At 40.2% G+C, this 18,122-nt stretch overlaps 1 protein-coding gene across 1 annotated transcript in view; it reads right to left on the bottom strand.

The window, feature by feature from the left end:
* CACNA1C (calcium voltage-gated channel subunit alpha1 C) overlaps positions 1-18,122 on the bottom strand; it is a 489,049-nt gene that overhangs the window by 112,756 nt on the left and 358,171 nt on the right. Inside the window, exons 10-12 of the mRNA XM_065682645.1 lie at positions 11,696-11,770; positions 9,636-9,726; positions 388-414 (exon numbers count right to left, since the gene is read on the bottom strand). Coding sequence (XP_065538717.1) covers positions 388-414; positions 9,636-9,726; positions 11,696-11,770 — 193 coding nt within the window. The remainder of the gene's footprint in view (positions 1-387; positions 415-9,635; positions 9,727-11,695; positions 11,771-18,122) is intronic.

Below are 18,122 nucleotides of genomic sequence, written 5' to 3'. Positions count from 1 at the left end.
TGAAAGATTTACAATCAAGCAAAGTAGAGTAACGCAAAAAAATGTAGGAAAGAGAACCTTGAGCTGACAGGGCTGATGTTGATGGATGTAGTATAATGATTCAGTTGAACAACCTCTGCTTTTATATGTTATGGCTTGAGATATGTGTGTAGCAGTCAGATATGAACTGCTGAGTGAAATACTGCCAGTAGTCCCTGTGCCTTATTTCAGTATGAAACTAAGAAAAAAAGATCTTGATTTTTGGTAGATGACGGACTAAAATCTGACAAGTTTGTCAGTATCTCCTAGAATCAACACTGCGTCCCTCAGATGCAGGAGTAAACCACTTCACAAAGCAAGGAACAAAACCAGTGGAAAGGAGGAAAAGGAAAAGTCAGTTTTACTTACCTGAACTTTGATTTTGAAATCCGATGCCTGAAAGATAAAAATTGCCATTAAAGTCTCTGAAGCTGTCCCATATATCCCAGGCTTTTAAGAAAATAGCAACAGAAAGAAACAAAATTAAGCTCAATTAATTTCTTAATGAATTTTTCCTCTTGAATCCCTTTCAAGTCAGTGTAAGCACTGGGAATGGCTAGAATTCCCTGATACACAAATCTTGGGGTTTTTGCAGAAAGCCATGCCATGGTGGGATTCTACCACCTACAGACATGAGTGAGCTAGCTTTTCTCTTGGGTAAAAGGCTGGCCTAGTGCTAGGGGCACTATCCATCTGTTACCCAACTTATTTTTCAAGCATTATTCTTCTTTCTATTAGTCACTAGGGTTTCTTTTCTTTTTTTTCTTATATTAAAATACATTTGACTTTATAGAGACAGACTTGCTGCTTTCACACATCACCTGTCCCTTCAGGAAATGTAAGTTCATTATGAAACCATGGGGAAAATAATGCCTGCTGTTTGTTTCTTTTTTTCCCAGCAACTGAAAGAAAAACAGTGGATATTTTGAAACTTAGATACTAACATTTTTTGTCTCTGTTAAAATCTACATAAATTGGATGAATTCAAAAGGTCCTGAATAACAGATTCTGTTGCTGTCAATAAAATTTGGGGAATTAAGCATTCACGAAAATTTGGCCATGTTCCCACTGTATATGTGTTTAAATATCTAATTCTATGCACTTGCATGTATTCACTTAAGTAATCTCAGACTTTTATGCAAACTCCCAAACAAAGTTAGAGATAGACCCCCGTTCTCTAACCACTACCTTGCTCTGCTTGACACATGTCCTACAAAGCCTTTGAACTCTTTGGCTATTGACACATGCCCTACAAGGCCTTTGAACTCTTTTTCTGTTTCCTGGTACTTAAATAATGGTGCACAGAGAGAAATAAAGGTATGTGGATTCAACGGCATGAGTTAGAGGTGATTTAGGAAGCCGCAAAATCTACTACCAGTAACAGAAATGAGAATCTGGGGAGCGACTATGAACAAGAAATTTCTGCTGGGTTGAAGCATTTCTTAAGGTTCCCTCTATGATGATTCATTGTTGACAACAGTTGGCAAAGGTCTTACTGTACTGGCTTAAAAATGGACTTACTGTGTGAACAGACACAGGACAAAAGTAACTCTCAAAGCATGTAACCATACTGTAGTGGTCTTAAAAACGGTCATGTCCCTTTCTGAGGACATCAGTCAGAGACAAGTAATCAGCATCAGGTCAGCTTCCTTACGTGGAAGAGATTGCAGCGATATGAACATTTCAACAGCAGATGGTCCAAGACAAAAAAGAAAAAAAAAGAAGCCTTTGCGCTGAATACATCATTCCTGCTGTGTCATAGGCAGCTTGTCTAGGACACAGTGTGGTTACAGACACACACAAGAACTCTTGATAAAGAAGAAATAATGCACTGGCTGAAGAGAATGCTAAATTATGCTGCAGCAAGAAAGCGCACTTTAACAAGCATGATGAGTGAAGCACCTACAAAGCATATCCTTAATGTTAAAGCTATTCCAGCTTCTTACAGAGAATTCTTGCTTCATATGCGCTACCTACAAACTGTAATGGATCAGATTTACAGACAAGAGGAGAGAAGGTTCAGACAAAGATGGGGAAAGAAATAAAAATCACTATGAAGGAGAAAGTTGGGCACTGAAAAGGAGACGGCAAGGACTTTCATAGGAAAAGGCTGAGGGGAGGAGAGGAAAAGAGAGCGAGAGAGATGTCACAGGGAACCTGCCTGGTGGCAGGTGAAGGACAGGGACTGTAAAGTCCTCTGTTGACCTCTATGGCTAATGGTTTGCTGGTAAGGGAGTTGCGTGGAATTTAAGGAATTTTTGTATTTATTCAAGCAAAAGAGATGTGGCAGGTGTAGTACTCATCACGCATGTGATAATTATATCTTTGGAGCATTATGAACAGCAGCCAAGAGCATTCAGTGCTCCCACAGGTTAGCTACAGCCTTCCCGCACCTTGCCTTACTGCTATGGCAGAAGGCTTTATCACATGTGGGTGTGCTATATATATAGAACAGGACAAGGAAGGAGGAAGAGATTTATATTTAGAGGCAAAATCCAAGACTGAAATGGAATTTTGGAAACGCAAACTGTACAATAAGCAATTCTGAAAACATCATGCCCAAATCTGAAACTCGTTTTCAAATGACCCTTGTGATCAAGAATCTTTTGTCTTTCAGAACCAGGATTAACTATGTAATAAAAAATCCTTTTATGGAATCATTAGAGTCTGTTGAATAGTCTGGTTTTGAGCCCTTGCCACAGCCTTTTTGCGATACTCCAAACTGGCAGCTGCCAGGGGTTCAGGGTGAACAAGATTCTCTACTGAATTTAAAAGTGGATCTCTTGCATCCCCGGTATCCTGGGGGTTTTATGTCATTGGAAGAATGTGTGTCCCCATTTGTGTCCAGCTCTGGAATGTCTTGTGAAATTATTGTTTAAAATCATGGTATAGGAGTTTTTATGAAAACCCATTTCAGATCACTACTGAGTATTTTTATCGTAGGAACCATGTAACTCTGATTATATTTTAGAAAGACAAAGATCAGACCTCTACTCTTTCATCAGCTATCTTTTAAATTCCCTAAAACTCTTCTAACCTTTCCTAGTTATGCAGCACATACAGATACAACAGGGAAATGTAAAGATTTTATCAAGAGAAACTCAAGATAATAAGCATAAATTGAATTTAGTGAGATTTCCCACATTCTGGGAGATAAAGTCTTCATTTCTCTAATCATGGTGGACACCAGAGAAGAGAAACAATGTGCTTGTGAAGAACGTGACACTCGTATATAATAGGGATTGAGAACTTTGTGTAACTGCACACACAACAAACAAATCTGGAAAAATCTTGTAGGTCTCCAAGCATGACACAAAGGTCATGTTACAGTTGTTTTCTGGGAGCAGAAATTATAAACATGACCATGAAATTATCTGGCATGATGGTCACAACTACTTCTACACTGTATGATCCTGCCTAGAGGCGACTGTCTTCATGAGGACTTACAAAAGTCCTTGGATACGAATAAAAGCTCTCAGAAAAGCAGTAACACAAAAATTTACTTACTATGCCTCTAGGTTATATGCAACTTTGGGGAACATCCAAAGAGCTGCACTATGCATATCCTACAGATTTTAGAACTGTGAGAACATACCCCTGGTGTGATATTGATACTGTTTTGGTGCAATATGGTGCATTCATGCAGTTACTGGCCGGGCAGCACAATTTTTTTCCTTCTCTCTATTCTTGCTGATGACGTTTTATTGTTTCTGGTCAGGATGCTGGCATCCCTGAAGATGCCCACCACAGGGTCTTTTTCCCACGTATTATTGGGATAAAAGCATATAGTATCATGACATTTTCAGGAATGTATGCTACGTACCTAGTAATCTCTCAGCCTAACAAAGACTTAGGGCTAAGTTCTATCCTCAGCTGTGCCTCTGTGATTCACACTGAAACAATAGGCCTCCACCCTTCTTCTTGCTATCCTCTATACAGCACAATTAACACTGGGGAGTTGTACAGGGACATGCAATGACCATTTCCTGTTTCATTTAATTAATTAAAATATTTCAGCAAAACAGAACAGATGACTGACTGGCCCTGGAGAACTTGCATTCTGATGTGGACTGAGATCCTCCTGCTGAGGCAACCACTGAATTTCAGCAGAGTCCACACAGTGATGCCCCTTCTCTCTTTCTGTTTTTCATCTTTGCCATTCTTGCAGAAGCACACCAACCTGACAGGAGTGATGCTGGTTTTATGAGAGAGGTGTACGTTGACCAGAAGCAGTGAGAATCTAGAGGACAACTTTAAGAAAACTGAATCTGTCTAGCCTAAAATTGAGCTGGTTTGCTGTTCATCAGGCTTTATTACAGTTTAGGAAAATAGGCCAGCACTTCAGCACTTAGTGAATAATCTTGCTCTCCCTGTGACAAGTCACAGGCAAGGCCTGTCACAGAATCCATAGTAGGAAGATAATCTGTACTCCACAAGGGCATGCTGTTGTCCTTTAGGCACGTATCTAGAGCTGACTGTGAGTATCAAAAGCACCTTGCTCATAATAAATCGGAGAGCAGTAGCTGAGGCTGATACATAAGGTTCAATCTTACGTGTTTTCTTGCTGAAGTCAGCAGTGTTTTCAGAGCTTTTGGCAGACTTTTCTTACACCTGCTCCTGATGTGACGGGGACTTTGGTCCCCACAGAAGGAGGTTATCATCTCACTAGGTGAAAACCAGCAGCAACTATAGTGAACCCACAAGCAAACTAAACTGACTCTTTTGCCTTTACCACTGGCTCCTACGCTGATTATTGCAAGAACTGCATAAGAATTATTCTCCAAGCCAGAAAAGCACCAAGTGAAAATCACTGATGGTTCAGCTGCCAGTGAAAGCTTGCACTGTTCATAATATTTTCAGGACACACTGTTTTCAGTTGGAAAGCCAGGTTAGGTTATTCACTTTGTTTTATCCTGTTTTATTGTTTTAACCCTCTTTGGTGGAAAAGCAATTGAACTGTACTCCATATGCATGGAAATCCTGGCCAAGGTAAAAACGCCAAGTGGCTTTTTGTTTCAATGAAAGCAGCTAATTTTCTCTTTCCCTTTGAGCTCAAGTGCTTCACTTTTCTATTGAGGCTCTACGGAACATTAGTTTCCACAAAGGTCTTTTTTTTAGCTAATACATATGTATAAAAGCAAGCTCTATTGTGGCACCCCAGATCTGTATGACTGTATTAGAAAATTAACATTCTGGTTATATTGGAAGATTATATATGCTGACATCCCTCACAGAACATATTACTACTGCTTATGAGCAATAGCCTGTCCTCGGGAATCTAAGTCCTGCACAGCAGTAACCACAGAGGCTCAGGGAAATTGCTCACTACTGAGAAGCCCTGCGTATAAGGATATCCTGTAAATAGAAACCCACTGCTCCTAGTTCTGGGTTTATCCCACAGATGTGTGCTGCAGAGGAAACATGTTTCTTTGTACCCAAAGGCAACAGGTTATTCACATCAAAAGTTAAGATCAGTTCCACTTCCAAGTGTTGTCCTTGAGGTTAAAAGCTGTTGTGTTTCTCCTGTAGGGCAGATGTCAGTGTGGCACAAGGCAATACCATGACAGGGCTGATATACTGTGGAAGTTGTGGGATGCTTTTCAACGTCCTGTGGAACCCTAGGAAACCTTTTTCAAATTCAGATGCCTGGTAAAGCTAACACCCATCTTTGGAAAGGAACTACTCCCAGCCAGAGCTCTCCTGATGGCAGCAGAATTACACCAGGAATGATTACGAATGAGTTAGAATCATAGAATCATAGAGTAGTTAGGGTTGGAAAGGACTTTAAGGTCATCTAGTTCCAACCGCCCTGCCATGGGCAGCGATGCCTCGCCCTAGACCATGTCACCTAAGGCTTTGTCCAACCTGGCCTTGGACTTGTTTTGGCTTGTTTTGTTTTAGTTCTAAGAAACTGAATTTACACAATAAACAAGGAGAGATTAGATGTTAGATCCCTCCTGAAACTCCTGCTGGTTTCAAGACTGGCATTGCTCCAGACAGCACAGCTGATGAAGGCAGTTTCTACAGTATGGATACTATAGAAATAAAAGCTTCTTTGAGACAATTCATCAGTAGGAGATAGCTTGTGTTTGAGAGGTACTCTCCTGATCTCACACAGCATATGTCTCTGTGGAGCTGAGAAAGGCTGTCAGGGAAGATCTTTTCCAAAAGGCACTCTTGAGCCTGGCTTCTCATGCAGATCTTTCTGTCATTCACAGACCCAGTCTTTCAAAGCTCTACAGCTTTTTATAAGAACAAAAAGAACAACTGGTAATTCTGAATTATCTTCAATGAAAATGGTTTTTCCTTCAGTCTCCTGGGTAATTTTTTCCTTTTATTGTGAGTTCAATCTGACGGCAAGCTCAGCCTGTAATTATGGCGGCAGTGCTGGGATGGTTAAGTGCCCTAGAAGCCCGATGCCACTAAATAAATAAATATATTACCTTTCACTTGAAATCTCCCTGTTGCTTCAGTCATGTCTGGTTGCAGCTTGCCCAGCGCAGTCTCTGCCCTCTGGGAAAAAATCTTTTTATAGCAAGGCAATGGGGACTCATGGCTGCTAGATGATTTTAGCAGGCTGGTAAAAATGAAGTCTCACGTGCAACAGATGAAACTCAACAATCAAGCAAAAACCTCAGAATCCAGAGGGCAGATGACTGCTCAAAAGTCCAGGTCTAATCTTCAACCACAGTAAATCAGGGGCATGACCATAATTATTAGTGCTTACTCAAAGTCACTAGTACCAGATGAGGAACTTATTTGAAAAGATTAACTGACTTCCCACATGAATTATTTCTATCTCTAACACTGGGCCAAATTCCAATTCTCTTAGGCAGATTCCAATAAAAGAAAAGACTCATTCAAATAAATTCTTCCTTACATTTTGTATGGTCCAGCAGAAATATTGGTCTATGGGGGGTTTAAATGAGGGCTCAGTGAGAAGATAACTTAATAGTTCTTGGAACCAGGAAAGTTGGTTTCTCTCTCCGCCTGTGTGGTGCAGTAACAAAACAAACCAGAAAGAACTTCAAGCCTCAGAATAAAAGGCAAATCTGAATTTTCCCATAACTAAGGGATTTGCAGCTACACAAGTTTGAAACAAGCATTTTACAAAAGTTGAAAGCCTTGGCAAAATTTCTATCTCACTCAGAATTTCAAATACAGTGATGCAGCCATTCATTTTTCTGGATGAAGGAGCCTATCCATCTCTTAGAGATGAAAAGCAATCTGAGTGAGGCCTAGAGGATTTTAACTGTCCTTGGGTAAAGGGTGAAAAAACCCTTCTCAATAACAAACTTCAATTCCCCTACTACACATCACCCATTTTCAAATTAAGTGGAAAGGAGCATGGAAACTCTTTATCTCCCTGAAATCTTACATGTCCTGCTCTGGTGAAACTTGGGGCCCTGTTTTAACATTTCCAAAATGGGAATAAGTAGCAAAGCTCTATTTTCTTGCAATTGTCCTATATCTTCTTCCATGAAATATGTTGGATGTAGCTATTCCTTCTCCTAATGCCAGGAGCATAGTGATCACGATGCCAGACCACAGTACTGCAATTCTCCTGTGGGTACACTGGGCTATTTTAAGTAAACTCCATTCTAAGTCATGATTATGCTTAGAGTTGGGTTTAACTTCAGCTCTCCTGGCCACATTCCAGCCAAGATAATTATGTTCTGGTTGCCAAAATTCCCCATGCAGCTTCAGTGCAAACCAAGCTATCTTTCATACATCTCCTTATACACTTGTGTCCTTTGTTTTTAAACACCTGTCCCATTTTACCCTGAAGGTGGCTGAACTCTAATGATGTGAAAACAATCCCTGCATTTACAGTTCATAAAGTGCTTTAGGATCCTTTGGGACTAAGGACATTAAATGAATGCAAGCTGTAATATTAAAAATATATGAAACTTTACAGTAACATTTGCCATTGTTTTTGGAACTGTAGAGCAGCAGGGGACCCATTGTGTTGGGAACCATAACTGCAGAATAAAGATGGTTCTCCAAATTGGATCCAGCTGGAAGAAGTGGTGACATATCCAGCTGCTGCTTCCTGTAATGTGACAAGAGCACAAGCAACTTGGTGGGGGGCTAAAGGAAGGGCTACAACTGCCTGAGCACCACGAATAGGCCTAGCCTGATTCCTTCAGAAAAGAGTCCATAATCCAAATTAAACAACTTAGCAGGTAGGCAACAGCAGGCAGGTGAAGGAAAGGTATCACAGTTTCTCCTGGGGTTTGTAAGTCACTGGCTGACACTAACAGGAAAGCAGATTGAATTTACAACATATTCCACATATCACATCTTGTAATGCAGATAAGATCTCCTCCTCTTCAGTTTGTAGAGGAGAGGGCCAAGGGTATGTGTGGGAGATACAATCAAGGTTTACGAAGTCATGAAAGTGATAGATAAGCTGAATGTGGAACTGTTGATCACCAAATCTCACAGTATTAGGAAAGGACTTGACTAAAAGTAGTAGTAAATCAGCTTAAAACAGATACGAGAAAGTACTTGTCTGCACAGCAGGTAGTGAACTTCTGGAACTTGTTGCCACAGGAGATAGTGCGGGCAAAAGGCCTTAAAGGGTTCAGATAAATCCATGGATGACAGGTCTATAAATAGCCACTAAAGACAAAAAGCAGAAGTGTACCCTCTAACATCTCTAATGTAGTAAGCATAAATCTGGGAGCAGACAAAGGGGACTGGAAAGCATGAAATAGCAAGGCTTGTGCATTTGCCCTCCTGCCACTGTCAGGACCTGAACACTGGGTCAGCTGGACCACAGGTCTGACAAAATTACTTATGTACCTATGATGAGCATTTGACAAACACTGAAGGGCTCAAGGTATGCCTAAGGACAGTACAGAACCTCAAAATACACCAGCATAATAGAAGCTATAGCACTAATTTTGAGGGATTAACATATTCCCCCCAGCATAAAGTGCATTCTTACACAAGTCATGCAAAAAGGAAGAAATTACTCCTCTTGCTTATTCTTGCTCTCTGTGATGCTAAAATGTATACCATAACATACGGTATTGCAAAAGTATCTTACACATTCTTAGGCATGTCCAGTAACTACAATGGTGCAATTTCAAGGAGGCATTACTCCTTCCTATCTGATATATTTCTTTGTCACTACAGTATTGCATTCAGCATTTGAAGGGCGTAATTCAGGCTGCAGGATGGGAGGTATCAGCCATGTATTTCTATCACATGACACTGTTAAGTGTACAAGAATCATTAAAGAAATGTAAATAGACCAGTCATTTCCACTCTTTGGTCTACATATTCTGGGTTTAATGATCTGTCACCAAAAAGGAGATTTAAAAAAGAACAAAGTTTTTCTTTTAGCTACTGTGCAAACCCAGATCTGCTTATCCTGGGCATTCTGTGCTTTATTTACATAGATGTAAACCCAGAGTCTCTCCATTAATGTCCAGAGGAAGTCTACATTGCAATTAAGATAAGAACTAGGATCAACAGATATTCTGCACCCTCTCCTTTCACCCACTGAGATTTTTTTTTCCCCTTAAAAAGGCTGACATTTGCCCTGGCTTTAACCCACCAAGCTCAGTCCAGTCCCTACACACATATATCTGTGTAGATGTACTCACGCTAGCCTAGCACCGCAGTTTTCGCCTTCAATATCTGCTCCAGGGACGTTGTCTGTGTTCACTGACTCGGTCTCACTGGTGGGCATGCTCACTGTAAGAGTCAAAAGGAAGAAAAAGAGAGGGTTGGTCATTAGAACCTGGCATATCTATTAATGAGTCAAATGAGTGAAGGAACTAGCTTAATAAAAAGACCCTCAGCTGCTGCTCCTGAGGATTAAGCAGTTTGCTAAACAAGTCTAGTGCTTTCATGTACAGGCCAGGTTGGGTAGGTAGACTTCAGAAACATACACAGGTCATTCAAATGCTAAAGAAACGAGATGAAGCAGCTGCCCTTTTTCTTTCAGAGTCAGTTCCTGGATATTTTATGAATGAGAACCATTGAAAACTAGAGTACTTGCCAAAGCCAAGAAGCTTTTATTTGATTCAATGGAACACTTAAAAAAGAATTCATCTTTACTTGCACCAGTCCAACCACCTCACTGCCCTCCCCAATCTTTTGTGCCATGATTAGAATACAAATAAAATGTACCAGATTGACATGTATTCAGACAAATATCTTCTGTTAGCCTGATAGCAAGTACCACATAAAGAATACCGGTGGTTCATATGTTACATATCAACCATTAATGTGTTTCAACATTACACTTATAAACTGGACCTTTAAGGCTAAGAGGGGAATTCAGACTCTTTGATCCATTCAAAGGAACTAATGAATATGGACTATGATAGAGGTTTTACATTGACACTCATCAACTAATATCTGTACACAGTTTCTTAGGGTTTTACAGAAGTGGAACAACCTTAGGCATCAACTTATCTCATTTGAATTCAAGGACCTGTCATGTTTTCTATCTGTTATCAAGCCTCACTATTTTAATTGCTCTACAGTTCACACACACACACACAAAAATCACCATTTCTAGTCCACCAGCTGCTCTTGGCTCCTGTATGAGCTAATAACTCCTAAATATATAATAATTCAACAGAAGTTAGGACAATGGAGAGGATCCAATATGTGTCCTGTTAGTTCCTCCCTCCCTTTCAGATACATAAACCAAATTAAAAAAATGATACTTAAAACTGAATGATGGAAGAGTTAAACAGATCTTTTAGATGCCTGGTAAAACTTGAGAACATGACCTGTATTAACAGTTGGATATCTAAGAGATGAGACTTGAGAGTATGCACTATTTAGTTGTTGGAAGGCTTCTAATAGCCTGTAAGAATACATTACTCAGAACTAAGAACATATCTGTTTGTGGGTTCTTGGCACAAAAGGAAGCAATGTAGAACAAATAGCTTCTGCATTTCAATTGGGCATATGTTTAATGGATCATGGGACCACATCTTATTTCAGAGGCTTGGAAGATATCAGCAAGTTTATCCAAAGAGGTCCTGGGTTCCTGCTTTGAAAGCATGATGGTAGAAATGTCCCTCAAAGTGAACTATGTTTCCTTCATCCTATCCCAACAATTCACAAGCCTACAGCATATATCTTAGGAAATCTAAAAGTCTTGTGCTGTGTTCTTTGGACCATATGAAATAATGGACTCTAGCATTCTTGACAAAGCTATTAAATATTGTACTCTAATGGTGCCTGTTCCTTTACAAAGACTAGATGTTTTAATAACCTTGTCTATTTGGGAAGAATCAACTGAATTCATATTTTGATGCACATGAAGCAGTCAAGTAAGCTGTAAGAAAAAACAACATTCATAATTCAAATTTGCAGTCCAGACTGAGTCCTTCAGCAAAAAAACCCAAACCCCAAACGCTAGTATTTCACAAGTCATCTTCGAAGATGAGGTAAGGCACTTTCAAAACATATTTGAGCTCATTTGCAAATGGAAAACAATTTTGAAGACATTAGCAAGAGATTGATTTGCAGAGCAGCTTATTATCTTGAGTGCATGAAGAGGACACTGAACAAGCAACACAGAAAGCAAGGCAGGCACATGCAGAAGTATACAAAGCTATAATATATGTTGGTTTGTATAATATACAGACACACAAACACACAGATATATGCAGTGTGGACACAGAGTGCAGTGGAACATTACCATGAGTTTCTGTGGAGTGACTAAACCAAGCAAACTTTTCTTTCTTCTCATCAGGCAAGCCAGCTGGAGTGCTTCCTTTCACAGACAAGATGGTCAGTGTCAAGTACCAGGAACAAGACATCAACAGAGAACATGCAGCCAGTGACAGGCAAAAGAAAAAAACAAGGAACTCAGCTTACACATGACATCCACTTCTGTCTGAAAACTTCATCATGTGAATTAAAAGTACAAAATGAAAGCCAAAGGTATAGGGAAGTATGAAATATCATAGCAGACCATCAGAGGATAACTATGCCTGGCTTTCTGCTGCTTCTGAGAACACGAAGTTGCTGAATTTGGGTTTACACATCAACTCCTTTTTCTAGTGATGTCAATGGCAAAACTCCTCTTGTTTGACTGTTTAACATATTGAAGTTGATGAGACCTAGGCAATTACAATGCGTCCTCAGGTTATTCCCTGAACCCTATGGTCAGAATCTGGACTAGCCTGTTTTTGAATGAGGTTCATCTGCTTTCTTCCAAAACTGCTCCAATAGGTAGGAACTTCTCCAAAACTATCAGAGCTGCTAACAGAAAGTTGTTGGGGTAATCACATTTCTCTGTATTTCCCCATCTCTAGAGATTAACAACCTTCATCAAGCACCTAGATGTATGTTGCCTTACTCAAACTAGGATACCCCTATACTATGCCTCATGATTTCTCTTTTAGATTCAGCATTCACCCTCTGATGTCCTCCTGGTGCATGGCTTTTCACAGCATTAATGTTGATCCTCTGCCTGTTATGCACAGAGGTCCTTGGCCCACAGAGATCAGAGGGCGCATGCACAGAGATGCCTTAGAACGTACTTTGCACTTCTCTAATCTTACTGCTGCTGAAAGCCAAATTTAAGCAAGGTGAGTGATGCAGGTGCTGTGGCACATGGGCTGAAGAGACTGCTGTGGTTCTGGCTAGCTTTCTGGCACTAGCTCACAGGCATTTATTACACCGCACTGACAGAAAATGTTAAGGACAATAGAAAGTATTAAGATGGTATCAAATATTAGAGGATGATGGCCAGAACTTAAAGGTCAGGACAGACAGGGGATTAAGACTGTATTCTCTGATGCCTCAGCAGAACAATCACTTTACCTGGCACCTCACATCACCTTCAGTATCAGGTTGTGCAGACGCTGTGAGTTTCATTGAGGTCAGTTAACAAATCCTGAAAATAGAAGATGCTGCAGAAGGGTTGTGTATAATTTGGGGCTGAATATGAGAGGAAGTAGGCCAAATACTGCCCAGATGGCTTTCTTATCTGACTCAGTTCTCAGAGACGCAGACCTTGTGCCCACACTCTGGCTCCAGCCTAGAAACAAGGCAGTCATTTTTTGCAGTCCGGGTAATTAATTACTGGAACCATGTACCAAGAATGATGGTGGTAAATCCACCACAGGAATGTTTTAATCAGGAAGAGATGTTTTTTTCTAAATGGTGGGCTCTAGTCCAGACCAGAGTTAAGTTTAGGACCATGTTATACAGACTAAGCCATCTCAATGGCCACTTCCTTCCTGTAATTTCAGGAGCTGAGACAAAGGCAAGAAAGAAGCAAATGCATATTTCCTCCCACCTCGGTACAAAGAGACTTAGCAGTGGAAATCCTGGTGCCTTGCGTCCTGTGCACGTGCATTCAGGGGCTTATGCACTCCTATAGGAGTGGCTCCCTGTCAGCTTCAAAAGGTCCATTGCTTGTAACCCAGTCAGAGATCCCCATGGGGCTTGGTTCTGCCAGAGGTAGAGGAACCCCACCTCCCTGCTTCCTGGCCTTCAAACAAGACCATTAAATCTTCCATCTCCACATACTTTGCATTGAAGGTGCTTCAGTGTCCAAACTGCAGCATGGGCAAGGCAGTGATCAATCCCTGCGAATACTATTCAACTGCCAACTGATGTTGTATATAGGTGTATATAGGTGACTTCTTGACAGTAAAGAACAACTCTGTCCACACACCTGTCCATCCTAAGTGACATCAGGTTGTTAAAGAGGTAAGAAGGTATTTCTGAATTTTGGATTTAGCACTGCATCCATGACAGACTCTGGTTGATGAAATCTCCTGTTAGTCACAGATTCTCTAGGTAGTGTATCATCGTATTTTTTTAAAGTGAAGAGAAACAACTTTTTAAAGGCATTCAAGTATCTCATAGTTTCAACAGAGTGCAAACCATAAGGACCAGAAGATTATATACTCTCTCTCCAAATGCTTCTGGAAACTTTACGTATTGGCACAGTGTGGCTCATCTCTCAATGTAGACATTTTATCCTGGACTACCTAAACTTAAATTTCACATTACTTATATAGCATTCCTGCAGCAGCTAAAGCAACAATAAAAGCTATGTAGCAGCTTCCTTAAAAAGAAATCAGAAAAATGCTTCATGTTATGTCAATTCTAGCTCTTAGACCCAACAGACAGAAATAAGGACAAAGAGTCTGCAGTCTGTGACTGGCTAGACAGACAGATGTGCGAGACCCTTTGAGAGCCCTTGTTTCATGTCACTGGCATCAAGCGTTGATACCAAGCCCTACTCTTGCTAACATATGTCTCTTCTCTACTGAAATGCCCCATGGACATGCAATGAATTATTAGGTGGCAGGTTTCCAAAAGACAGTCAGCCACTGAAACAGAAAGCTGGCACAAGCAAATACCTTTCTGTGTAGCTTTGAAATTATTTTTCCTTTACACACTCAGAGAGCAATATTTGCTCCCAGTCCAGAAATATCATTACCACTGTTGCATCTTGCATTTATGACACTTCTGTCATCTTGACAGTGGAAAAAAATCTATTCAGATTCATCTCCATGGATTATATAACATTGCCATAATTGTTGCTGAATCTCACTTTAATACTGTGACAATTTAAGATCCAGAGAAAACTGTGCCTGGGCAAAGGGTGCTCAGTGCCACAAACATAGACAAAGCACAAGCTTCTCGAAGATTTTAACGGGATAAGTTACTACATGACTTTGCAGATCTGGGTATCAGTTCTAGAACTGGGTATGTGAGAGACTACTCACATTGCCTGACTTCATGTCTGTGATTTTGCTCTCTGAGTTAGACTACACAGGCAGATAGTTTCCTATCACGGGTTTTGAGTGCTATGCTGATATCTCCCTCAACGGTATGGCCAGGATGGGCATTTACCTTACGCTGGTGATTAGGTAACTGTCTTGAAACAGTGTGACTATTCAACAGTTCATTCATATTGATAAAGACCTGTAGTGGTTTTCAAACTAAGAAAAGCAACAATACACTTGACTGTGTTTTCTAATATGCTCAATGGGACTCCAATTTCTTCAACACTCCAATTTCTACTAGTATTGAATTGCTTTGCAAAACATGGGTCTAAATCCACCTTTTGCCCATGATGGCATTTGAGGTCAGAAGGACTTGAAATCACTCCACCACTTTATTTTGTCACCTTGGTCAGACAACCAAGCCTTTCTATGTATCCATTCTGTTTCTCTAAAAGGGGATTATAATTCTGCACTCACCTTGCAAATCTCTCTGAGATCTGCTGATGAAATATATTACAATAAGCGCTAAGTACTATAGTTATTACTGATGCTGATGTCTCCCAAGCGGGAATCTGCAGACCTATAAAGCATATCTAAAGAGCAAAGAAGTCCTGTGAATTCTCCAGCTGGGATTTAAGACTTCTTTTTCCCCAACAAGAATAAATTGCAATATCCAGGCTGCTTCCTTTAACAGAACGTGCATCGAGTGAATGACTTTGTTTCCAGTACAAACCCTGCTTCCCATGGTGCCTCTCATGCCCATCATTTCATGAATGAGTCTATGGCAGCTGTCAGAATATTAATCACCTCATATTTTCTTTGGTGAAGAGCTCTTATTTTAATTAATACATGAATATTGCCTAGCTTTCCTCTTCTCATTGCTTGGTTTGGAAACGCTGCTCTCATTTATTTTATTCATTAATTTAAATAGGATACAGCTTTCATTCTGCTACATGCATACAGTGTCTTGGGAACAATCAGTGAGCATGTTCCTAAATGCAAGCAGCCTGCAGAAAGTAAACCGTGCAGAGGTAAACTATTAGTTTTCTCTAGATGTCCTGATTTTGTTACGAAAATATACTGGATACAACTGGGGGACTCTTGCATTTTCTATTTTGAAAAGAAGCTCTGGAACAGGACCTCTTCTAGAGGAGAAGAGGAAAGGGAACTTGAACTATATGTAGGATCTTGGTGGTTACATACCTCTCAGACAGAATGCATGAATGAATCCAGCACAGTAAAAAAAATATAATCAGAAATATTGGGAAAATACTTGGAAAACATTTACCAAGGGCTCAGAGACCAGTGCTCACATATGGACAGTGTATATACAGAAAGTATTATACACACAATATTACACTAAGTACATGTAATATATACAGTTTGCATAGCCTAATTTTGTGCTATGTACAAATGACTGCAATTGCAAGGAGAGAGAGCCTGATTTAAACTATCCTTCAAGGTCAGCCACAGAACCTAAGATAGTACTAAAGAGCCATAAAGCAATTGTGAGTTGTATCCTCTTCAGTCAAACAGAAAAAGGCTTTTGATAAAAAAATCTTTGCACCAGTGAACCAGCTCCAAAGGCGCTGCAGGTAGTATGTACTAACAAGACCTGTCATAACAGTAAAACCAGGCTGGGCTTTGGACTGCGTCAGAGAAGGCTGATATCGTTTAGCACTATTTTACTGAATGAAATAAGCCTTACTTCCTTTACAGAAAGAAGGAATGTTGCCAATATTGAGATAAGAGTACTGTATCTTCAAACATCTCACTCAAATAAGTTACACATTTTACGACATAAATTGCAATGTATATATTTATATAAAAAGATTAGTTCTTACATGTCCTTCTCCCCTTCCAGAGTGTCACCATAGGCACATACACATCCTATGATGCTGAGAGGATATAGCCATAGGCTAAGTAAATGTATACCATACCCAAAGAGGAACAGAAGAAAGAACAGTATGCATCAAATGCGCAGGCATGTGATTAACAGATTTGTCATTACCATATGCAGATTACTGCACACCTATGAATGCATTACCTTGCTACTAATTAATCTTCCTGGGACTTATTTTAGTATAACAAACTCCTCAGCTACTTTATACAGCTGCCATTTTTCTTCTTTTTATAGCAATATTGACAGTAATGTGCCTCGTTCCACAAATACTTGTTCATTTCAGCCCCTGAGTGGAAAGCACATTGCACAGAGGACCATGTAATGGGCACAGCCAAGCTCCTGGCTTGCCAAGAGACAGCCTTTGCAAGCCTCAAACATGTTGTAATCTCTGTTTGAAAGGAAGAACTTAAAATCCTTTTCACATTTCCCTGCCTGAAGGGCAAAGGTATTCCTTGCATAACCTGTGGTATCCCAAATGCATCGTAAGCACAGAATGTAGGACTCACCCAAAAGCAGCCTTTACAGAAATGAGTCTAGGTCTCTGCTAAAAAAGGCAAGAAAAGCAGCCTCCCCGGATAACTGGTTGTGCTGCTGAGCAAACACCTAAGTCTGACAGGAGTCCATTCACTGCAGAGCATCTGACTGCAAGTGCAACGGAAGTAACTCTTAATCCCGATGGCTGAAGGAGGACAGATGGGTTGGGTCACAGGGTGACAGAACTGATACCAGAACAGATGTAAAGATGTCTCTCTCCTGAGTCTGGATCCTCCTATCACATCCTATACTAGTTTTCTTGTCTGATAAATGAGTCATATTATTTGCATTGTAAGGAGCAAGAACTGATGTGCCAAAGTGCAAGGCATTTACTTGACAGAGCATAGTTCATAGCTAGGTTTCTGGTGTCACCCTAATAGCTTTTAGCACCCCCTTTGGTTCCCCAGAACAATTAAACTGAAGCAATTCAATTAAAAAAAAAAAAAGTGAAACAATTGAAACATTTGAGGATCTATGACTCTTTCAGCAGTATTTTGTGATGGTGAACAAATCACAGCAGCACAGTCTAAATGGTTCTGAGAGATTTCTTTCTCATTCTTTATGATTTAGTGGAAGAAGGTAGGACAAGCAGCCGGGTTATCAAACCCATGTGAATATACCATGCAAAATGATACACAGACACAAGCAGAAGCATCTTGCTTGAAAATCATCAGAATTCTATTATTGCAGGCTGGTCTGACAGGCGCCATATAAATGGGGACATGAGAGATACAAACACTGTGGATAATGTGTTGGGAAGTGATACAAACGTTGATCATGAACAAAATTACTAACCACAAAGAAAGTGCCTTCAAGACAGTAAAATCAACAACTAAAAGAAAGAATCCCTCCTGCTTCTATTGTCTTTGTCCCTCTAATAATCACGATGCTATTCATGTTTTGCTCACCAGCATTGTTATTAATGAAAATAACCAGCA

Source organism: Lathamus discolor, chromosome 1 (assembly GCF_037157495.1).
Source record: "Lathamus discolor isolate bLatDis1 chromosome 1, bLatDis1.hap1, whole genome shotgun sequence".
NCBI classification, from domain to species: Eukaryota; Metazoa; Chordata; class Aves; order Psittaciformes; family Psittacidae; genus Lathamus; species Lathamus discolor.
This window is presented reverse-complemented; position numbering and strand designations above follow the sequence as displayed.